The sequence below is a fragment of the Thunnus thynnus genome, chromosome 12 (genome assembly GCF_963924715.1).
Source record: "Thunnus thynnus chromosome 12, fThuThy2.1, whole genome shotgun sequence".
Classification (NCBI taxonomy): domain Eukaryota; kingdom Metazoa; phylum Chordata; class Actinopteri; order Scombriformes; family Scombridae; genus Thunnus; species Thunnus thynnus.
In genome coordinates, this window is record NC_089528.1 from 25,109,103 (window position 1) to 25,131,263 (window position 22,161).

The window sequence follows — 22,161 nt, forward strand, 5'->3', positions numbered from 1 at the left end:
ATTATTGTGAAGAATTCACAGGAAATTAAACATGTTCCTCACTAAAGTAGCAGAGCTTTATTAGCAGTACTAAAAACCAGTTGAAACAACAACATATGGAGATATTTGGAGCTATCTGTTCAGCGAATCAGTTAGAAATAACACAGAGAGGAATAGTACAACTAGAAACAGCCACAGTGATGATGTTTGATGTAGAGCTGCAGACGACCAGCCAATAGGTAAACTACTTATTTTACTTTGCTGTGCCTTGTAATGCAGTCATGGCTCAGCGTGACCACCCTCAGAGCAGAGTAGTGAACTTGTGCTGTGCATCTAGCAGATGACCATATAAAGAAATCTGTCACAAGCTGATGTCGGCTCGGGCTGAAAGTAGAAAAAACCCTTTGAAACTGAGTATTCAGAGCAGTCTGAAGCCGACACACAGGGATTACTTTTACATACGTTTACCTCGTTATTTGACACATTGGCCAATTTTAACATGAACATCTGACATTGTGACATTATATATAGGACTGAAAATAAGGAAAGTATAATATGTCCCCTTTAATTTATTTTTATCTTAATTATGTTTTCTATAAATTGAGTTTTGCAACATGAGAGTGTGAATGTAGTTTCAAAGCCTAAGATGTGGGCAGCGATTCAGACGTCTGGAACCAGGCAAAATCAGTCACATCATATTCTTTTAAATCAATTAAGTATCAATCCTGATTTCCTGGGAGTCCTGATATATCAAAACAAACAATGAAACACTGAGACAGTCCCCAAATTCTTTTTACAGACTTTACAACTTTATTTACAAAAAGGGTATGAATATGGACAAGATGTAGAGACACAACCTTAAAATGCAGAGTAAGATTACACAAATTAATGAGAGAACCACAATAAATTATGATTATTGAAAACATGACATAAAAAGGGCTCAATATCGTCACAGAGGTTTAGGACAAACCTGAACTCATTTTCCCTGTAACATGTGCATCTGTGTGTGTGTGTGTGTGTGTGTGTGTGTGTGTGTGTGTGTGTGTCAGAGCATTTTTTGGTCACATTAGGTGAACGGGTACTATTTTGTGCTTATAGATTACATTTATTAGTGTGAGAAAAGAGCTGCTGAAATGTAGAACAGCATTTATTCTCACAGAAAATCTGTTAAAACCACTTGAGGAAGTCAAACGTTCACTTCCATTTTTTTCTCAGTACATTTTTGACGGCCTTTTTTAAATTCTTCAAACATTTGTTTGTATTGCTTGACATGTGCTAAAATGATGCAGACTTGTGTGTCTTCCTCTGTTTGTCTTGGGTTATAATTGCTTACATATTGCTATCCATGACAAAGATTAGTGTCCATATCAATACAAGCAGCCACATACCATCCATATAACTATATGTATATATTTATATATTTAAATCTACAGTGAAGAGCTTGTCATAAAACTACGTCACTATTGGAGGAACTGCAGCTTCTGTCTTCTCACTCTTTGTTGAACCTCTAAAACTCTTTTTCCTGATAAATTCAACTTGTTTGAATAAATTAACAGTGTTATAGCAGAGATTTTACAAATTGCAAACATCTCAACTGGCAACAGTTCATTACCAGGTGTCAATTACAATGAAATTATGCTAAATTATTAATAATTGTGATTTTGGTCTGAGTAACTGTAGCCAGATTAATCAGCAGATCAGATTAGACAGCAGGTGGCTGCATGATGATTATGGTCACATTGTAGCAGCAGCACATGGAAGAGGAAGTATCTGTATTTTGTTAGGGGGGAGTATGTATGTATTGTTTATATTTAGTTAGTGTTGATTCTGCTCCTATGAGGATGGACACTTTCAGGAAAGCATGAGGGTCAATTCTTAACTTTTCCATCACTTTATCTTCTCAATTTCAAATATCTGTAATTAGTTATGTCTCTGTGAACAATGATGCAGTGGAAGAAAACTATAAATACATTGACAGACAACATAAGGTTCAAATCAGAGGCTCCTCGCTCAGGGGACAGACCTACTCAAAATCACACACACACACATAAAACCAAAACAAACAAACAAGAAAGCAATGCAAAATATCTAAAACATATCAGGTGATATGTTATTGCAAAATGCATTATGTAGCATTATTAAAAATGCTATAAATGCACCAAGAATCATCATTACATAGACAGTCCATTAATCTAAATGAGTGTCTGCCATTATTTTACTAAAAGTAATTTAAAAACATTAATCAGTGTGGCAGGTGAAAGTAACATTCATTTTTTTAAAATTTCTGTTCTTCTTACAGGGTCCAGTGATGTGACAACTGTGTTTGTGCAGAAAGGGAAGGATTTACATCTGGATGTTAAGAAATCTGTTCCAGTTGAAGACAATGAATTTAGATGGACATTCAATAATACTCACAATGTAGTAAGATTACCTCCTGATAAAAGAACACAAACAAGTGGCAGTTATGTAGGAAGGGCTGAGTTATCTCTACAAAATCTCTCTTTGCTGTTGAAGAATGTGCAACAAAATGACAGTGGAGATTACACCGCATCGATAATTGGGGACAAATACCAACATCTAGCTGAATACAGGGTCATAATTCAAGGTGGGTTTCGTTAGATTTCAAATGTTGATACACAGTAGTACCCTGTTTCATAACCCTTCACATCTATTTTTTCCCTAGATCCAGTGTCTCCAGTCCAGCTGTCAGTGGACTCTGTGTCTAACAGCATAGAGTCCTGTAACCTCACTGTGAGCTGCAGGACAGAGCGCTCTCACATCAGCAGCACTTTTAGATGTGACACCCAAACCTGCTATCAGAAGGGAGGAGAGCGATCAGAGGTCACATCCTCTGATTCTTCTCTCCGTGTCTACCTGTTGAATGACTACATCATATGTAACCATAGCAACCAGGTCAGCTGGACCAAAGACTTGAAGAAGATTCAGACTCTTTGCCCTCTAAATACTGGTGAGACTGAAAGACAATGTGTTGGGTCTCATGGATGAAATCAAATTAAAATGTGAATATAGTTATTTAACTGAAATGTAAAAGTAAACTTTTGCAACATTTTTATAGACTTCTGGTCACAAAGTTAAAATGATATATTTACAACTTTGCCCTATAGGGATCATACATGGGCTGCACAAAATTATAGGAACATACTGTATTGAGATATAATGCATCTCAATACAAATGCCCTGCAAAAATATTTCTCTTTTGAAGGTTAGAATACTCAATTCTTGTGTTGTGTTCATTTAACTTGCACATCATAAAGTCTTAATGACATTTTCATTGGACCTGTTTTTTTTTTTTATGGCAAATATTCACTTTTAAGTGTCTTTCTGTCTGTGTTAGTGACAGTCTAATATTGTTGTAGTTGTTGCTTCAATGAAGTACAGTATATGTACGACAGACCTTGATTGTTTGAATTAGAACAAAATTAAACACAAAAAGCAAAAATAAAGAATCAATCAACACAGTTCATTAAATACTATGATTATGCTGCCATAAAACTCAACTTTACTCTACATTTATTTTCAAATGCATAAATTAGAATACTTACTGTATAACAACATATTTGTAAGACAAAATTATGTGGACCATTTTTTAAGCCAGAAAAGTTGTCAAAATTTTAAAAAGACACAAAATGTTTTCCAAATACAGTATTTGGGGTAAGTTGTTACATCCAGTATGTTATATGTTGTGCTGTATTGTCAGTACTGTAATGAAATAACAGTTTTGTTATGTTGCAGGTTCAGAGAGTCTCTCTGCTGGTATCTCTGTGTGTCTGTTGAAGACAGTCGTGTTTTCTGTCGGTCTGGTCATCATGGTGTCTGCCGTCATCAGTGTCCACCTGATGGAGAAGCTCAAGAAGCAATAATGAGGAGACAAATCTACATCAACCAATATGTCATGCACATTCTCATCTGAAACAATTTCAAATTGATACATAAGCAGAATATCATTAATTATACAAATCCATCATTTCATTTCCTCATTCTGATTAGGACTTTGGGCTTGATTGATTTCCTAGAAATAAATCAAACAACCGTGTTAGAAAAATGTTTTCCATTTTTACATACTCAGTACAGTATATATTCAAACCTGCTGTACAATGAGAGCAGCATGTTTGGACTGGTGGGTCGTGGTACATCTGGAAATAATTCAGTTCACAGCAAAAATTTAAACACAAGAAAGCAGCATAAACAGTGCTGTCTTCAGTGACATCTGCATGTTGCAGGTTCAGTAGGAGCAAGCAGCAGCACCAGTGCAGCAGACTGGGTGAAACAGCTGTTATAGCAGAGATGGAGGTCATTTAGATAGACTGCCAAGTCATTAGGATAAAGTGTTTGGTGTGCGTGGTTATAGGCTAACCAGTGCATTAGGAAAGCTGTATTTCTGTTCCACTTTAACACACACACAAGCTCTTTGATTTTCAAAACGTTTCACCTGGTCTTCCTTCTCTCTCAGCTCCCACTTGATCTCCTAATTTTGTTTGTTTGATTTGTCATTTCTTTCAGCATCCAAACTTCCTGCATTATTTTCCACTCACCCATGTACTTACATCTCACATCTATGTATTTGTTTTTGTAAATAGTTTCATTTAATAAATAGTTTACTTTGTTGACCTACAACCTTTTGTGTCCTTCTTTGTCTGAACCGTGAGCCAGTCCATGATAGTAACTACCCTGCCCTGCCGATATATTGTAAATCATGCATTCTGCCACAGCTGTGGATTCCCATCTAAATACAGCAGCATTTAGTGCATTGCTGATTATTTAAGTCCAACTGAAATTAGAAAACGTTCATTTTGTTGGTCTCAAAAATGTAAAAATAATTGTCATATTTTGTCTGTCTGGTCCATAATTTCTGTGAACCTAAACCTGCAAACCATACTGATATAAGATCTTATTAAAAACAACTGAAATCAAGTCTCAATGCACTAAAGATACACAGTTCCTATTCTAACAGCATTAGAAGACAATGAAGAAGATGTTCATGTACTGTCAATTAAATACACCAAAACTAAACTAATGTTGATGCAGCACTGATCAACAGCAGGAGACCTTTCATATCTGAAGACTGAAGGAAACTCAAAAACTTTTTGGTCAAAGCAGAAGCAGATTTGGCAGCACTGACTAACACAATAATTCTGTCCTTTATAAAAGGAAGAAGGTTTCATGAGACCAAGTGACGTTTTCAACCCATCTGACCTGAGTGTTTGGAAACAAACTAAACTCTTTTCTCATGTGAGCTGCATTTTGACACGTCTTTTTGTCGCGTATCATTGGTGCAATTCAGAGTGCTCGAAAGATGACGTCAAGCGATGAGGCCTTTGCAGGCTCCATTTTCTTTATCGCAAAATGTTGGTTTTCTGTTTGAAAATGTACTGATGTCCACACCACTGGTATCTTTCATCTTGCAGCCTGAAAATGTAAGAGGTCTTAAATACACTGTGGCGCAATGAGAAAGGAAGTGGTTATATTGCATGTGCAGTGAGCTACCTAAATAAGTGTGTTAAAGTGAATCAAACTAACTAAACTAATACAACAAATACACAGTATAAACTTTTAATGACTTTTGTTGACGACTCTGCACTAACCAACCTGTCATGTACATTCTTATCAAATAGTACAGTAGACACCACTGTGTGTATGTGGGAATGCGGTCCTGTTTACAGAGCTTCACTTGCTTGTTGTGCTACATATCACAACCTCTTAACTTTGTAAAAATATTCTGTCTCTCTTAATGAAGAGTGTTGTGTTGCTACTTCAACAGCTAACCTAGGTGCTTAATAAATCTTCTTCATTTCACCTACTTGTTTTGCTTCCTCTTCTTTAGGATGTCTGTCTTAATAAACCTGTTTTACCTTAAAAATAAATCAGTTTTACACAACTAATCAATACAACCTCAGATATTTGTTCCTGCAGTTGTTGATGCAGCCTGATTGAAACAAGTTTGTCTGCAGAACAAAGAAACAGCAGCAGGCCTTTTATATCTAAAGACTGAAGGAAACTCAAAACCTTTTGGTTGAAGTAATAGTCATGTGATTTCTGATTTCAGACAGGACTTCTCAGTGATCAGAATAATAGACCAGAACAGATCTGAACAGATACACACTGACCAACGCATAAATTCTGTCCCTAATATTTGTTTGAGTATGTATGCTGATTTAACTTTTGGGTAAATTAAGCGAAACATGTAAACACATTATTTATTACAAGAACCAGAAAACTAAACTCTCATGTCATATTGTGTATTTTTGTGAATCACTTAGGGCCTTGTATTGTAAATGATCATATAGCATGAAGTTTTTTCCCCACTCAAATATTGTGGGAAAGATTTCTTTCAAGAATGATACACTGAACATACACAACAAATGCAGATGAAGAAGAAAGAAAAACAAGAACACTTAATCTTGTTGGCTGAATGATAATCCATATTGAAATTTATTATTTTTTCCATTCATCCATTATCATTATCCACTTATCATGATCAGGGTCTTGGGGGCTCTGGAGGTAATTGCTACCATTGGGTGAGATCCTGAACAGGTTTGTTACAGAGCTGACGCATATATACAGACAACTGTTCACACATTCATTTAAAGCCAACGGCAATTTAGAGTCCCTAATTCACCTAACCTGTATGTGAGGGAGAAAACTGCCAACCTGGACAAGAAGCCTTACTTAAAAATACTTAAAAATACATTAAATAAGTCAAAAGAATAGCTTGGCTTTTTGGGAAACATTCGTTTTCTTGCCAAGAGTTAAATGAAAATATGTCCGTGCCTCAAATATGAAGCTGCAGCAGGGGGTCAATTAGCTTAGCTTAGCACAGAGACTGGAAACAGCTAGCTTTACTCTCTACAAAGTTAAAAATATATACATAACCTCTAAAGCTTACTATTTAAAATGTTTGTTTAGTTCATACAAAAACAAAAATGTAAAAATCTCTATTTGTTATTTTTCTTTTCCAGATAACTGGATGGCAAAAATTTACTTAGCTTCCCGTTTCCAACTGTGAGTGTCACGTTTCCAGCCGGAACATTTAAAAAACAAACAAACATAACAACGATTGTTGTGGTGTTTACTGTTGTCATGATGACGAAGGTTGCGTAACTTAAAGGAATTAGAAACCACGTTTCAAGTGATCATTTTATCCCAAACTATGATTTTTCCCTAACCCTAACCAAGCTGTTTTTGTGCCTAAACCTAACCAGACCTTAACCACAGCGTTGTCACACCATAAAACATCATTATTTTTTTAACAGTAATTTGGTTTTGGTAACGGTTTTTGAAAGCAGCGTATTACGCTCCCATGGGTCATTCTGAAAATGGATCGTTCTGGAGTGCAGGTACAATCCACCTATGTGGTTGTTTAGTTATGAGGATGTGTTGGAAATAACTTAAAACGGAGGAAAAGCTGATCGTCATGGTCTCTGGTTTCTCTACTACCTTTATACTACACTGTATTCAATGAGCTACTGGGACTGTTAAAAGAAGGACAATGTGTGGAAACAAAACGCCGTCATCATTGGTCCATTAGTACAGCAGCTGGGTCAGAAAACAACTGTGCAGTCGAAGCAGAGTATGTAAATTACGTTCTCTATACAACACAAACACACAGAACTATAGATTCATATGAGATCAGAGAGTGACTACGACTTTGCATTCATGTGTGTGAACACACCATTAGCATCCATCCTGTACATGCCATGATTTAGTCCTGTGAATGTATCTTATCGGTGTTTTTCAGTTCTGAGTGGTAGTTGGACTATTGAGCTTTGTTAATCTGAGCATAAATGGTCTCTGGCAGGTTGATGTTATTACTCTCAGTGGATCTTGTGGGTCTAGTTGAAATTCCTACTGTAGAATAGGTGGTGCATCCTGAAGCACCTTCTGTGGCATTCTGATTCAGAGGTTGGGCTGCCTCGATGCCCTAGAAATAAATCAAACGACCGTGTTAGAAAAATACATTTTTACTTTGCTTCACATACTCAGTACAGTATATATTCAAACCTGCTGTTCAATGAGAACTCAAACAGCAGGTTTGGACTGGTGGGTCGTGGTACATCTGGAAATAATTCAGTTCACAGCAAAACATTTAAACACAAGAAAGCAGCACAAACAGTGCTGTCTTCAGTGACATCTGCATGTTGCAGGTTCAGTAGGAGCAAGCAGCAGCACCAGTACAGCAGACTGGGTGAAGCAGCTGTTGTAGCAGAGATGGAGATCGTTTAGATAGACTGCCAAGTCATTAGGATAAAGTGTTCAGTGTGCGTGGTTAAAGGTTTTTGATTTTTTTAAATATTTCAACTGTTTCTGAAAATCAGGTCTTAACTGTTAAATTATTCACAATGTGAAAGCAAAACAACTTGTAAAATTCAAGATGGACAGATTTTGGCAGAAAAAGAAAATAAACCTGTTGATACTTATTGAGCTCAAATACAAAATATGATGTTTATCTTGTTCTGAAGTTCATTGTAGTGGGAGGGACTTTTGTCTTTTAGGTCAAATTGTTTGTAGCAGTTTGGACAAAACTTGATTTGAATTTGCAAAACAGAAATAAAAGAGAAACATGCAGTTGGTGTTCTTGGTAATGTTATTTAATTAAGTTTAAAGTTTGCTCCTTTTGTTATAAGCTTCACCATTATTGTTACCGGTTAATAGATATTCAGTCGATTTATATATAGGGGAGAGGAGTTGTTTCAGCTTGTAAAGGTGACAGAAAAGGTTTGGGAACCACCCAATGGCACATTTTTGGTATTTACAAAAAGAGCCTTAGACTAAAAAACTAAAAAAGGTTTTTGCTCTAAAGAGAATTCAAGAAACCTCTTGTACCAAGCAGGTCTATGTTTCCAAAGCAAAATATACATATTTTAATTTCAGTTGGACTTTAATCATTCATTTTTTTATTCATACATAAGAGGTTTGTGGGTGTGGTAGATATTCTCTGCTACAACACTGGAATTCAAATACAAACAGCGATGAAGATTTTAATTACATTATTACTCTTGTGCTGAAATTTAAATTGACTTACATAAAGTGATTCCAAGTGAGGCCAAAGCAAATACAAAAGATGACGACCAAACAGCTGACTATGATCCTTTATGGATGAGGGTGATTTGCACTGCATGACAAGCAGTGTGTGTAAACTGTGTTATTGTCAGTTAGCTGTTATGTCTTTCAGTCTCACCAGTAATTAGAGGGCAGAGAGTCCGAATCCTCTTCAAGTCTTTGGTCTAGCTGATCTGATTGCTATGGTTACAGATGATGTAGTCATTCAACAGGTAGACACAGAGAGAAGAATCAGAGGTTGTGACCTCTGATTGCTCTTCTCCCTTCTGATAGCAGGTTTGGGTGTCACATCTAAAAGTGCTGCTGATGTGAGAGCGCTCTGTCCTGCAGCTCACAGTGAGGTTACAGGACTCTGTGCTGTTAGACACAAAGTCCACTGACAGGTTAACTGGAGACACTGGATCTAGGGGAAAAAATAGATGTGAAGGGTTTTGAAACATGGTACTACTGTGTATCAACATTTGAAATCTAAAGAAACCTACCTTGAATTATGACCTTGTATTCAGCTACATGTTGGTATTTGTCCCCAATTATCGATGCGGTGTAATCTCCACTGTCATTTTGTTGCACATTCTTCAACAGCAAAGAGAGATTTTGTAGAGAAAACTCAGCCCTTCCTACATAACTGCTACTTATTATTGTTATTTTATCAGGAAATAATCTTACTACATTGTGAGCATTATTGAATTTCCATCTAAATTCAGCGTCTTCTACTAGAACAACAGGTTTTTTAACATCCAGATGTAAATCCTTCCCTTTCTGCACAAACACAGTTGTCACATCACTGGACCCTGTAAAAAGAACAGACATCAAAATCACTTGTATGCTTTTTTCACTTGTATGTCACCACTGTTTTAAAAAATCATCATTAAGAAAGTGAGCTGGATATTTCTGCCACTGCCTTCATTCCTTGATTTGAGACAAATAAAATAACAACAGTCTCACTTAGATTAATAGACTATCAATGTAATGGTAAATCTAGATGCATTTATAGCAGTTTTATGAGTGTTATATAATGCATTCTGCAAAAACATATTTTACTTGATCTGTTTTAAATGTTTTGCATTGTGGTGGTTTTTTTGTGTGTGTTTGTGATTTTGAGTAGGGCTGTCCTACTAGGAGCTTCTGATTTGAACCTTATGTCAGTGCATTTAAGTTTTTTTGAATTTATTTATTTATTCGAATTTCAGGTTTAATAAAGTGATGGACTGTCCATTAAAAGTATTGACACTTGAACCTTCTGGAGCAGAATCAATACTAACTAAATATCAACAACACATACATACTCCCTCCTCACAAAATACAGATACTTCCTCTTCCATGTGCTGCTGCTACATTGTGACCATAATCATCATGCAGCAACCTGCTGTCTAAAAAGAGATCAGTCTGGCTACAGTTACTCAGATCAAAAAGCCGACAACATAAAACATACAACATATGATTCTTATTATTATCAATTAAATAATAATTAATAATAACAATTATTATTATTACTATTACCTCAGATGCTCAAAAAAGTACAAAACCCTAAAAACCCAAAACCGTAAATGATCACAATTCATTTTTTGCCTACCAACTACTAAATGCAGGGATACCCTTTAATCAAGCCTTCTGTCCTGCTGCTTTGATAAAAACCTTTAAAACTGCATGTTAGTTCCTAATCATGAGCTCAAAGCTGTAGTACCTCACAGGACTTTCATACGGATGATTCCAGCTCTTCAGCTTTGTCCACAACGCTCAGTGCATAAATCACCATTAAAAAGTCTGCTCAGGTATCATTGCTGTATCTGTAATAAAATTAAAATGTAATATGTTTGTCCTACCTGCTACTTCTTTGCAGAGCAGAAGTCCCAGTATCACAAAGATAAACATCATAATCTCTGGCTGCCCTGACTTCAGAGTGCAGAGCCTTTGTGCCACAACTGTGTTTTCCTGTTAAAACCATATAAACTTACAGGATGTTACCATGTTGATGATGTGAACAAAATAACTTCTCTATTCAAACTTCCTCTCCAAGCTCTGTTTTACTGTTTGAGATCTGTTAATAAAGTCTTTAATTATTGAAATCATTTAAGTCTGTCAAATAAGAAGTTAAGATAATGATAAACAAGAATACTATTATATATTTCAATAGATCCTGTTGGCATCCTTGCAAAGTTTGAATAATTAAAAGCACTATATTTAAAAGAAAAGGTTTTGTATGTTGCACCAGAGTTAGCTGACGGATCATTTTCATCTGTGGTCCACTTAAAAGTTTATACTGTGTATTTGTTGTATTAGTTTAGTTAGTTTGAGTCACTTTAACACACTTATCTAGGTAGCTCACTGCACATGCAATATAACCACTTCCTTTCTCATTGCACTACAGTTTATTTAACACCTCTTGCATTTTTGGGCTGCAAGATGAAAGATACCAGTGGTGTGGACATCAGTAAATTTTCAAACAGACAACTGACATTTTGCAGCAAAGAAAATGGAGCCTGCAAAGGCCTCATCTTTTGACGTCATCTTTGCATTGCACCAGTGATATGTGACAAAAAGACGTGTGTGGCCGGTGAAGAGGTTTGTAAAATGAAAACTCCACCTAGGAGAGAGCCTAGGACTCTTGTATGTCTGTCCTAACGGGGATGAACAGTAGAAATTACCCAAGGAGAAGAACTCGAATTGAATAATTTATTCACAAATTACTCAGTGTATAAGAATGCACAATGCAAGTTCTGGAGGTTTCTGAACATCTGGTGACTGTGAAGGCCACACCATATGATTCACATCATTTTCAGACTCATCAAACCATTCAGTGACCCCTCATGCCCAGTGAAAAGGGGCATTGTCATCCTGGAGGAGACCACTCCCATCAGGATAGAAATGTTTCATCATAGGATAAAGGCGATGACTCAGAACAACTTTGTATTGATTTGCAGTGACCCTTCCCTCTAAGGGGACAAGTGGACCCAAACCATGACAGCAAAATGCCCCCCAAAGCATAACAGAGCCACTAGATCTCCTCACTGTAGGGGTCAAGCATTCAGACCTGGACTGGTTTTTCCTTTAATTTGTCACCTGTCTGTTTACACAAAAGCACATTTACACACACATTCTTTCTGTAGCTAACACACAAAGATCACAGTTTAATCTTTACTGAAAATGTTTAGGTAACATGTTGAACAACAAGACACAAACAAATCATTTTACTTAAAAGTATGAGTTCATGCCTTTGTTAAATTAATGCCATTAATAAAGTTCAACATTATTTTTAATTTTGCATAAAAATCATCAAATGTAAAAAGTGGCTCATGTTACCCCGTTCTCCCCTACTGAGTATTTCAAGTAAAGTAAAAATGGAAAAAAAATTCTAACATGGTCGTTTGATTTATTTCTAGGACATCAATCCAGCCTAACAACCTAATCAGAATGCCACAGAAGACGCTTCAGATTGTCCTTTAAACTTTAACTTTAAACGCGCCCTGCTTAGTAAAACTGCCCGAAAGAGAAGAACAGGAGGAAAAAATAACAGAGGCGGAGGCAGTAAAACTAGTCGATAGGAGCACAGATATGTTTGATTGGCAGCAGAATCAACCAATGGAAGGCTGTAAACTACGATTCAACCTCAATTTAGTCTCACTAGTGAAGTCTCTGTCTGGATTAAGACCCCTCTACCCGGCACCTCACTTTACAGCAATGTGTAAGCTTTGTAATGTGATGTAGTAACATTTGACTTTTTTAAAATTTTGTTTTAACGTGCACATTAGCTAATTACTTTCCTCACAATTCTTTAGCTGACTTACAGTAGGTTTGTGTAAGATTTATGGGATCTATTGGCAGAAATATTGGCAGAAATGGAATATAATAATCATATATAATAAGGAATATAATAAGTATGTTTTAATGAGTGTATAAACACCTGAAAATAAGAAGTTGTGTTTTTGTTACCTTAGAATGAGCCCTTTATATCTACATAGAGAGTGGGTCTTCTTCCATGGAGCCCGCCATGTTGCACCACCATGTTTCTACAGTAGCCCAGAACGGACAAACCAAACACTGGCTCCTGAGTGGGCCTTTCGTGTGCTTTTTGTGAGTTTCACGGCAGAATGCATTATATAGCACTCATAAAACTGCTATAAATGCATCCAGATTTACTGTTATATTGACAGTCCATGAATCTAAGTGAGACTGTCATTGTTTTACTTGTCTGAAATCATAAAAATGAATGTTTGAGGTGTAATTTGAATATTTTGATCTTTTTAAAATGTTTTGCATCGTGTTTTTTATGTGTGTGTGTGTGATTTTGAATATGGCTGTCCCTCTAGGAGCCTATGAATTGAACCTTATTTTGTCCATCAGTGCATTTAAGTTTTTTCCACCTGCATCATGTAGACATGAAAAATATTTGAGTTGAACTCATCATAACTAATTACAGATATCTGAATTTGAGAAGATAAAGTGATGGACTGTTCATTAAAAGTATCGACACTCACCCCTTCTGGAAAGTGTCCATCCTCACAGGAGCAGCATCACTACTAACTAAATATCAACAGTACATATATACTCCCCCCTCACAAAATACAGTTGCTTCCTCTTCCTTGTACTGCTACAATGTGACTGTAATCATCATGCAGCCACCTGCAGTCTAAAAAGAGAGATGTCAGGCTACAGTTTCTCAGACCAAAATGCCCACAACATATAACATACAACATATTGTTATTATTAGATCTTCCCCCTCTATTGATATTTTTTAAACCCCTCTAAAGAGTCTCTTTTCTTTAGCTTCTTAATTGTCATCATGAAGACATGCCTGACCACACTCTGGCTTTTATCCCTTTGTATTTATTTGTTGTTTGTGCAATGCTGTTTGTGTTATGATTTTATCAAGATATTCTATGCTTTTATTCATTTTCTTATGTCCTCTATTTATGTCTGTATTTTTATTTGATTATAATCATCAATCAAATAATCCCACAATTTAATGTCTCTGTAAAGCACTTTGGTCAACATCCATTGTTTATTAATGTGCTCATTAAAAAAATTGACTTGACCTGCACCAGAAGTGTCACTACAGAGGAGTCCTGCAGATAGACTGTCTTGCTGTACCTAGCAGAACTTTAATTACTGATGATGCCGGCTCTTCAATTTTGTCCACAGTGCTAAGTACATTCATATGAGTACTCAAATATTGCTAAAATTACATGTGAAATATATATCGCAACAGTTTCAGTAAAAACTGTTTGCATTGAGATCTGTGGATTGTACAGTGACTTATAGAAGACCAGGTGCTGCTGAGCCCAGTACACTTATTCTTTTAGTTTTTTTTTTATGACAAGTGTGTTGGCAGGAGGGCAGCACATCTCAGGTTCGCATTTACATCTCAGTTTAAATGATGGTGGTTAGACATGACAGACAACGGATATGAATATGTTGGAAATTGTATGGAACGTGTTTTTAATCATTCTCTAATTAACATTAAGCTCTGGGGTGTTAATACTATCTAAAGTGCAGATAGAGAGATCTGTTGAAAACATATTTTCAAATGAGACCGTTCTCTCTAAAAAATTATTTAATAAAGTTGATTATGAGATTAGAGGCCATATTTCATTTCAGCTTTTACAGTAGTGTATTCTTTTAGGTTTTTTATGATGAGTGTGTTGGCAGGAGGCTGATTTCACTTGTGGTGCTCAAATATTCCGAAAATTACATGTGAAAAATCAGACTATTTCTTCAGTAGCAAGAGTTTCAATAAAAAACTGTTGAGTGAGATCTGTGGATTATGCAGAGACTTCCGAGAAGACAAGTTACCACTAAGCATGGTGCACAAATAGTGTTATCACTTCCTCATACAGCTCATATGCACAATGGCTCTGGTCGTTCTTCTCTTTGCTGTTTGTGTGCTGCATTCATGGGAAACACAAGGTAGAACAGTTTTCTTTAAATATTTTCTGTTGTTTGACTTTGTTTTCAAAGTCTGGTTGTTGTAGTGAGGCACTACTGGAACTTGTTTTTGATTTAGACATTATTGACCCAATATACTATAAAACTGAGCCATGTGTTCACTAAAAATTGTAATTCTTTTCAGATGTTGTAATTTATTACTCCATTCCTATCAATGGTTTAAAAAATGAGGTTTGTTAACGTTCTGGTTGATGTAAATGAGAAAAATTATAATAATCAAAGATAAAATATTCTTCAGTACCAGAGAAATTAGAATACGACACATTAAACTAGAATTCTTCATTCTTGTACAAGACCCGAATATATCCAGACAGAGATTCTTTAAAAAATTAAAACGTTTTTGTGTTATTAAAGTAACAAACATATACATTATGGTGGAGATATGTGCTTCTTATTTTCTGCTTTGACTTTCAGTAAATCTTTCAACTGTTAAAGTAGAAAAGGTTTGTGGAGCTTCTGAAATTCAGTATATTTACTTTCAATATCTGCACTGTTAGGCTGATTTATCTTTAATTCATTTTTATCTTAAATATGTTTTCTATAAGTTGTGTTTTGTAACATGAATATCTAAATGTAGTTTCAAATCCTTTGCCACACTGGCAGGAACACAATTCTTTTGGGGAAATAAACAACTTTATTTATTTCATTTATAATGCTGGATGAGTAAAATTAACACAAAAAACCTGAACCTGATAGACTGAATTTTCATTCGGTTTCATTTTCAAACGCTAAATAAAATAGAGATGTGGATGGTGCTTCTGTGGAAAACAGGGAGTCCTTGGTACATATCTTAAAACAAACAATAAAAGACTGATAAACAGTTCCTAAATGTCTTGTTAACTGTAAAGACACAACTTTAAAATGCCAAGTGAGATAACACAAATGAATCAGGGAACATTCAGTTTCAATTATTGAAAATAATGGAACATAAATGACTAAATGATGTTTAGTTTAAGAGGGAACTTGAGCTCAACTACTTGCAGAAACACAGCAGCTGCTAGTTCACCTCCCTCTTTTGCTGAGTGCATTTCTTCACCATCTTTAGTTCCAGAAACCCTTCATTTATACCATTTGCATGCTAACATGATGTATACACACACACGCACACACACAGATTGATCAACTGTACATTTAAACCCACAATGGAAATCATCTTAGACAACTACATTTCCTGTTTGAATCGGACTTGTTTGATCAGATTTGTGGTGTTGTAGCTTTCACAGCCAACCACATTTTACCACATTATTGCTCAACCACTGTGAGAGGTGAGGGCTAGGGAAGAGTGACAGGAAGTTTGAATGTTGTCTGGCCTCGGTGTACATGAGATCTGACCTCTAAATTTATTGAACTTTTCGAGTTTTGGGGTTTTTGAATATTAAAGCATTGCACATCTTTCACACCACAACAGTGTAGGACACATGTAATCATATAAGATAAAATCACAGTGAAATGTAATTCTGCCAATTCCTTCAATTTGTGCATTAAAAAGAGTTTAAATAGAATAGGAATAGTAATAAGCCTGAGGAAGATCTTACAGATCGAAACATTGCCTCAAAAAAAGAGAATAAAATTATTTATTGGGAGCTTAACAGTGTGCAGAACTCACTCCTTTGTACCCCACTCTGCAATATAAACCCCAACTTAACCATTGCTTTAACAGCTCAAATGTGACAGCCACTTATTAATTCCATCACCTCAATAAACAAACAAATAAAAACATACATGAATAAATATGAAAAGAAAATAATAAACTAACTACCAAAATAATTCATTTCCAATCAATTTATGACCACTATAAAACACTAACTAAACTGACTAAAAATGCATTTTCATGATTTTGACATCTGTTCCTTTTTGATATGTTCTTTTAGGGTCCACAGCTGCGACTCCTGTGTTTGTGAAGCAGGGAGATGATGTACTTCTGGAAATCAAGGAATATGTTAAGCTCACTGAGGAGGAAAAATTTTTTTGGATATTCAATGCCACTTACTCTGTAGTAAAATTATCATATGATTACAAAGTAATTATCTATGAAAACTACTCAGGAAGGGCTGAGTTGTCTGATCAAAATCGCTCTTTGCTATTAAAGAATCTACAACAGGCCGACAGTGGACGTTATGTTGCACAAGTGATTGGTGAAAGAGACCGAAACATAGCTGAATACAAGGTCATAGTCCAAAGTAAGTTTCTTATCATTTTTTCATTATAATTTTGAAATGTTGTCACAATAGTACTCTAATTTCCAAAACCCTTCACACAAATATTGTTTTTCCAGATCCAGTGTCTCCAGTCCACCTGTCAGTGGACTCTGTCTCTAACAGCGCAGACTCCTGTAACCTCACTGTGACCTGCAGTACACACAACTTTCACATCAACAGCACTTTTAGATGTGACACCCAAACCTGCTATCAGAAGGGAGGAGAGCAACGAGAGGTCACATCCTCTGATTCTTCTCTCCATGTCTACCTGTTGAATGACTACATCATCTGTAACCATAGCAACCAGGTCAGCTGGACCAAAGACTTGAAGAAGATTCGGACTCTCTGCTCTCTAAATACTGGTGAGACTGAAAGACATAACAGCTAACTGACAATAACACAGTTTACACACACTGCTTGTCATGCAGTGCAAATCACCCTCATCCATAAAGATTTATTATCAAATACTGTGGGGGTCAACATATTAACATTTTCTTACTGCTCAGAAAAATATTTGCAGCTAAAAAGTTATTTAATGAATTCATTGACTTTTAGAGGGTTGGTGGTCCAAAAGTCTTTGAGGTTTAACTCAGACAGAGAGATTATTTCTGTCACCCAGAAATTATTATGAAATTTAAACTGAAATCTTAAAATATGTCAACATTTCTGATCTATTTTTTGTTTGTTTGTTTATTTACAGCTACTAATGGGAGACTAACAATAGGCAGCTGGATTGGGATCGTATTCGGCTGTTTGGTCGTCATCTTTTGTATTTTCTTTGGCCTTTTCAAAGGAATCACTATATGTAAGTCCCAATGTAAATTTCAGCACAAGATTAATAATGTAATTAAAATCTTCATCGCTGTTTGTATTTGAATTCCAGTATTGTAGCAGAGAATATCTACCAAACCCACAAACCTCTTATGTAAAAAAAGAATGATTAAAGTCCCACTGAAATTAAAATATGTATATTTTGCTTTGGAAACATAGACCTGCTTGGTAAAAGAGGTTTCTTGAGTTCTCCTTAGAGCAAAAACCTTAAGTTTTTTAGTCTAAGGCTCTTTTTGTAAATACCAAAAATGTGCCATTGGGTGGTTCCCAAACCTTTTCTGTCATTCCCACCTTTACAAGCTGAAATAACTCCTCTACCCTATATATAAATCGACTGAATATCTATCAACCAGTAATAATAATGGTGAAGCTTGTAACAAAAGAAGCAAACTTTAAACTTAATTAAATAACATTACCAAGAACATCAACTGCATCTTTCTCATTCATTTCTGTTGTGCAAATTCAAATCATGTTTTGTCCAAACTGCTACAAAAAAATGACCTAAAAGCCAAAGTCCCTCCCACTACAATGAACTTCAGAACAAGATAAACATCATGTTTTGTATTTGAGCTCAATAAGCATCAACAGTTTTATTTTTTATTTTTTTGGTCAAAATCTGTCCATCTTGAATTTTATAAGTAATTTGCTTTCTGAATTAATCTTTGCTAACCTTAATCATAATAGCCTTTATTATTATTATGATGATGATGATGATGATGATGATGATAATTATTATCATTCTTCTTCTTCTTCTTCTTCTTCTTATTATTATTATTATTAAGCAAAACAACAATGTTTTTTTATTACAGACCAACAGAAAAGAAAAAAGACCTGCGAAAATACAATATACGCTTCTCCTCAGGTAAGTGCCACAGTGTTGTTTTTTTCATAACTCTCTAAACTTTGCTTGTCAAACTGAGGAAAAGAATTTCACATTGTGAATAATTTAACAGTCAAGACCTGATTTTCAGAAACAGTTGAAATATTTAAAAAAATCAAAAACCTTGTGTAAGTTCAAGTGGAACAGAAATGCAGCCTTCCTAATGCACTGGTCAGCCTATAACCATGCACACTGAACACTTTATCCTAATGACTTGGCAGTCTATCTAAACGACCTCCATCTCTGCTATAACAGCTGCTTCACCCAGTCTGCTGTACTGGTGCTGCTGCTTGCTCCTACTGAACCTGCCACATGCAGATGTCACTGAACACAGCACTGTTTGTGCTGCTTTCTTGTGTTCAAATGTTTTGCTGTAAACTGAATTAGTTCCAGACGTACCACGACCCACCAGTCCAAACCTGCTGTTCGTGTTCTCATTGAACAGCAGGTTTGATATATACTGTACTGAGTATGTGAAGCAAAGTAAAAATGTATTTTTCTAACACGGTCGTTTGATTTATTTCTAGGGCATCGAGGCAGCCAAACCTCTGAATCAGAATGCCACAGAAGATGCTTCAGGATGCACCACCTATTCTACAGTAGGAATTTCAACTAGACCAACAAGATCCACTGAGAGTAATACCATCACCCTGCCAGAGATCATTTATTCTCAGTTTAACATAGCTCAATCGTCCAACCACCACCCAGAACTGAAAAACACAGATAAGATACATTCACAGGACTAAATCATGGCATGTACAGGATGGATGCTAATGGTGTGTTCACACACATGAATGCAAAGTCGTAGTCAGTCTCTGACCTCATATGAATCTGTAGTTCTGTGTGTTTGTGTTGTATAGAGAACGTAATTTACATACTCTGCTTTGACTGCACAGTTGTTTTCTGACCCAGCTGCTGTACTAATGGACCAATGATGACGGCGTTTTGTTTCCACACATTGTCCTTCTTTTAACAGTCCCAGTAGCTCATTGAATACAGTGTAGTATAAAGGTAGTAGAGAAACCAGAGACCATGACGATCAGCTTTTCCTCCATTTTAAGTTATTTCCAACACATCCTCATAACTAAACAACCACATAGGTGGATTGTACCTGCACTCCAGAACGATCCATTTTCAGAATGACCCATGGGAGGGTAATATTACCAAAATCAAATTACTGTTGAAAAAATATTGATGTTTTATGGTGTGACAACACTGTGGTTAAGGTCTGGTTAGGTTTAGGCACAAAAACAGCTTGGTTAGGGTTAGGGAAAAATCATAGTTTGAGATAAAATGATCACTTGAAACATGGTTTCCACTTCCTTAAAGTTACGCAACCTTCGTCATCATGTCAACAGTAAACACCACAACAATCGTTGTTATGTTTTTTTTTTTAAATGTCCCGGCTGGAAACGTGACACTCACAGTTGGAAACGGGAAGCGGGCAGCGGTCCCCTGCAGCAAAGTACATTTTTGCCATCCAGTTATCTGGAAAAGAAAAATAACAAATAGAGGTTTTTACATTTTTGTTTTTGTATGAACTAAACAAACATTTTAAATAGTAAGCTTTAGAGGTTATGTATATATTTTTAACTTTGTAGAGAGTAAAGCTAGCTGTTTCCAGTCTTTGTGCTAAGCTAAGCTAATTGACCCCCTGCTGGAGCTTCATATTTGAGGCACAGACATCTTTTCATTTAACTCTTGGCAAGAAAACGAATGTTTCCCAAAAAGCCAAGCTATTCTTTTGACTTATTCAATGTATTTTTATGTATTTTTAAGTAAGTCTTCTTGTCCAGGTTGGCAGTTTTCTCCCCCACATACAGGTTAGGTGAATTAGGGACTCTAAATTGCCGTTGGCTTTAAATGAATGTGTGAACAGTTGTCTGTATATATGCGTCAGCTCTGTAACAAACCTGTTCAGGATCTCACCCAATGGTAGCAATTACCTCCAGAGCCCCCAAGACCCTGATCATGATAAGTGGATAATGATAATGGATGAATGGAAAAAATAATAAATTTTAACATGGATTATCATTCAGCCAACAAGATTAAGTGTTCTTGTTTTTCTGTCTTCTTCATCTGCATTTGTTTTGTATGTTCAGTGTATCATTCTTGAAAGAAATCTCTCCCACAATATTTGAGTGGGGAAAAAACTTCATGCTATATGATCATTTACAATACAAGGCCCTAAGTGATTCACAAAAATACACAATATGACATGAGAGTTTGGTTTTTGGTTCTTGTAATAAAAAATGTTCTGCTTACTTTACCCAAAAGTTAAATCAGCATATATACTCAAACAAATATTAGGGACAGAATTTATGCGTTGGTCAGTGCGTATCTGTTCAGATCTGTTCTGATCTATTATTCTGATCACACTTATCACTGAGAAGTCCTGTCTGAAATCACAACTTGTACTTCAACCAAAAGGTTTTGAGTTTCCTTCAGTCTAAAAGGCCTGCTGCTGTTTCTTTGTGCTGCATCAACATTAGTTTAGTTTTAGTTTATTTATTTGATAGAACAATAATATTAGGCTTCCTGAAAGCTGCCTTCTAATGTTGTTAAAATAGGAATCATAAGTAGTGATTTTAATAGTGTCATTGCACTGAGACATGGCTTGATTTCAGCTGTTTTTAATAAGATTGTTATTATTATAGTGTGAAGATTTAGATTAAAAGAAATGCTGGACCAGACAAACCTGTTTCAATCAGACTGCATGAACAAACTTCAGGAACAAATATCTGAGGTTGTATTGATTTTTTTAAGGTAAAACAGGTTTATTAAGACAGACATCCTAAAGAAGAGGAAGCAAAACAAGTAGGTGAAATGAAGAAGATTTATTAAGCACCTAGGTTGGCTGTTGAAGTAGCAACACAACACTCTTCATTAGGAGAGACAGAATATTTTTACAAAGTTAAGAGGTTATGATATGTAGCACAACAAGCAAGTGAAGCTCTCCGCATTCCCACACACGCACAGCGGTGTCTGCTGTACTACTTGATAAGAATGTGCATGACAGATTGGTTGGTGTAGATTTGTCTCTTCATTTTTGTTTCTTGAGCCTCTCCATCAGGTGGACACTGATGACGGCAGACACCATGATGACCAGACCAACAGAAAACACGACTGTCTTCACCAGACACACAGAGATACCAGCAGAGAGACTCTCTGAACCTGCAACACAACAAAACACTTTTTTATTACAGTTCTGACAACAAATTAACCCAAATACTGTCTTTGGAAAACATTTTG

The 22,161-nt window shown here is 35.9% G+C and overlaps 3 protein-coding genes, 1 long non-coding RNA gene and 1 pseudogene across 15 annotated transcripts in view; 2 read left to right on the forward strand and 3 right to left on the reverse strand.

The window, feature by feature from the left end:
* Positions 1-22,161, forward strand: part of LOC137194560 (CD48 antigen-like) — a 72,652-nt gene that overhangs the window by 29,498 nt on the left and 20,993 nt on the right. For 2 of the 12 annotated variants that reach the window (XM_067606571.1, XM_067606567.1), the window contains exons 2-3: positions 2,279-2,584; positions 2,663-2,947. In XM_067606571.1, the coding sequence (XP_067462672.1) occupies positions 2,279-2,584; positions 2,663-2,947 (591 nt within the window). Of the gene's footprint in view, positions 1-2,278; positions 2,585-2,662; positions 2,948-3,732; positions 4,615-8,027; positions 8,162-12,373; positions 12,740-16,871; positions 17,181-17,275; positions 17,561-17,898; positions 18,004-18,838; positions 18,892-19,436; positions 20,958-22,161 lie in introns of those variants that run through there. The other 10 variants (XM_067606569.1, XM_067606570.1, XM_067606566.1 and 7 more) reach the window with 9 other exon arrangements.
* LOC137194558 (CD48 antigen-like) overlaps positions 6,397-22,161 on the reverse strand; it is an 83,819-nt gene continuing 68,054 nt past the window's right edge. The window contains exon 5 of the mRNA XM_067606553.1: positions 6,397-9,460. Coding sequence (XP_067462654.1) covers positions 9,222-9,460 — 239 coding nt within the window. The 3' untranslated portion in view covers positions 6,397-9,221. The remainder of the gene's footprint in view (positions 9,461-22,161) is intronic.
* LOC137194561 (uncharacterized) lies at positions 9,766-11,769 on the reverse strand. The gene is made up of 2 exons (XR_010930982.1): positions 10,881-11,769; positions 9,766-9,848 (listed from the first exon to the last, which is right to left on the reverse strand). It is a non-coding gene; the product is annotated as an uncharacterized lncRNA (long non-coding RNA).
* LOC137194556 (carcinoembryonic antigen-related cell adhesion molecule 1-like) overlaps positions 14,885-22,161 on the forward strand; it is a 55,115-nt gene continuing 47,838 nt past the window's right edge. The window contains exon 1 of the mRNA XM_067606549.1: positions 14,885-14,961. Coding sequence (XP_067462650.1) covers positions 14,904-14,961 — 58 coding nt within the window. The 5' untranslated portion in view covers positions 14,885-14,903. The remainder of the gene's footprint in view (positions 14,962-22,161) is intronic.
* Positions 21,734-22,161, reverse strand: part of LOC137194557 (T-lymphocyte surface antigen Ly-9-like) — a 58,675-nt pseudogene continuing 58,247 nt past the window's right edge.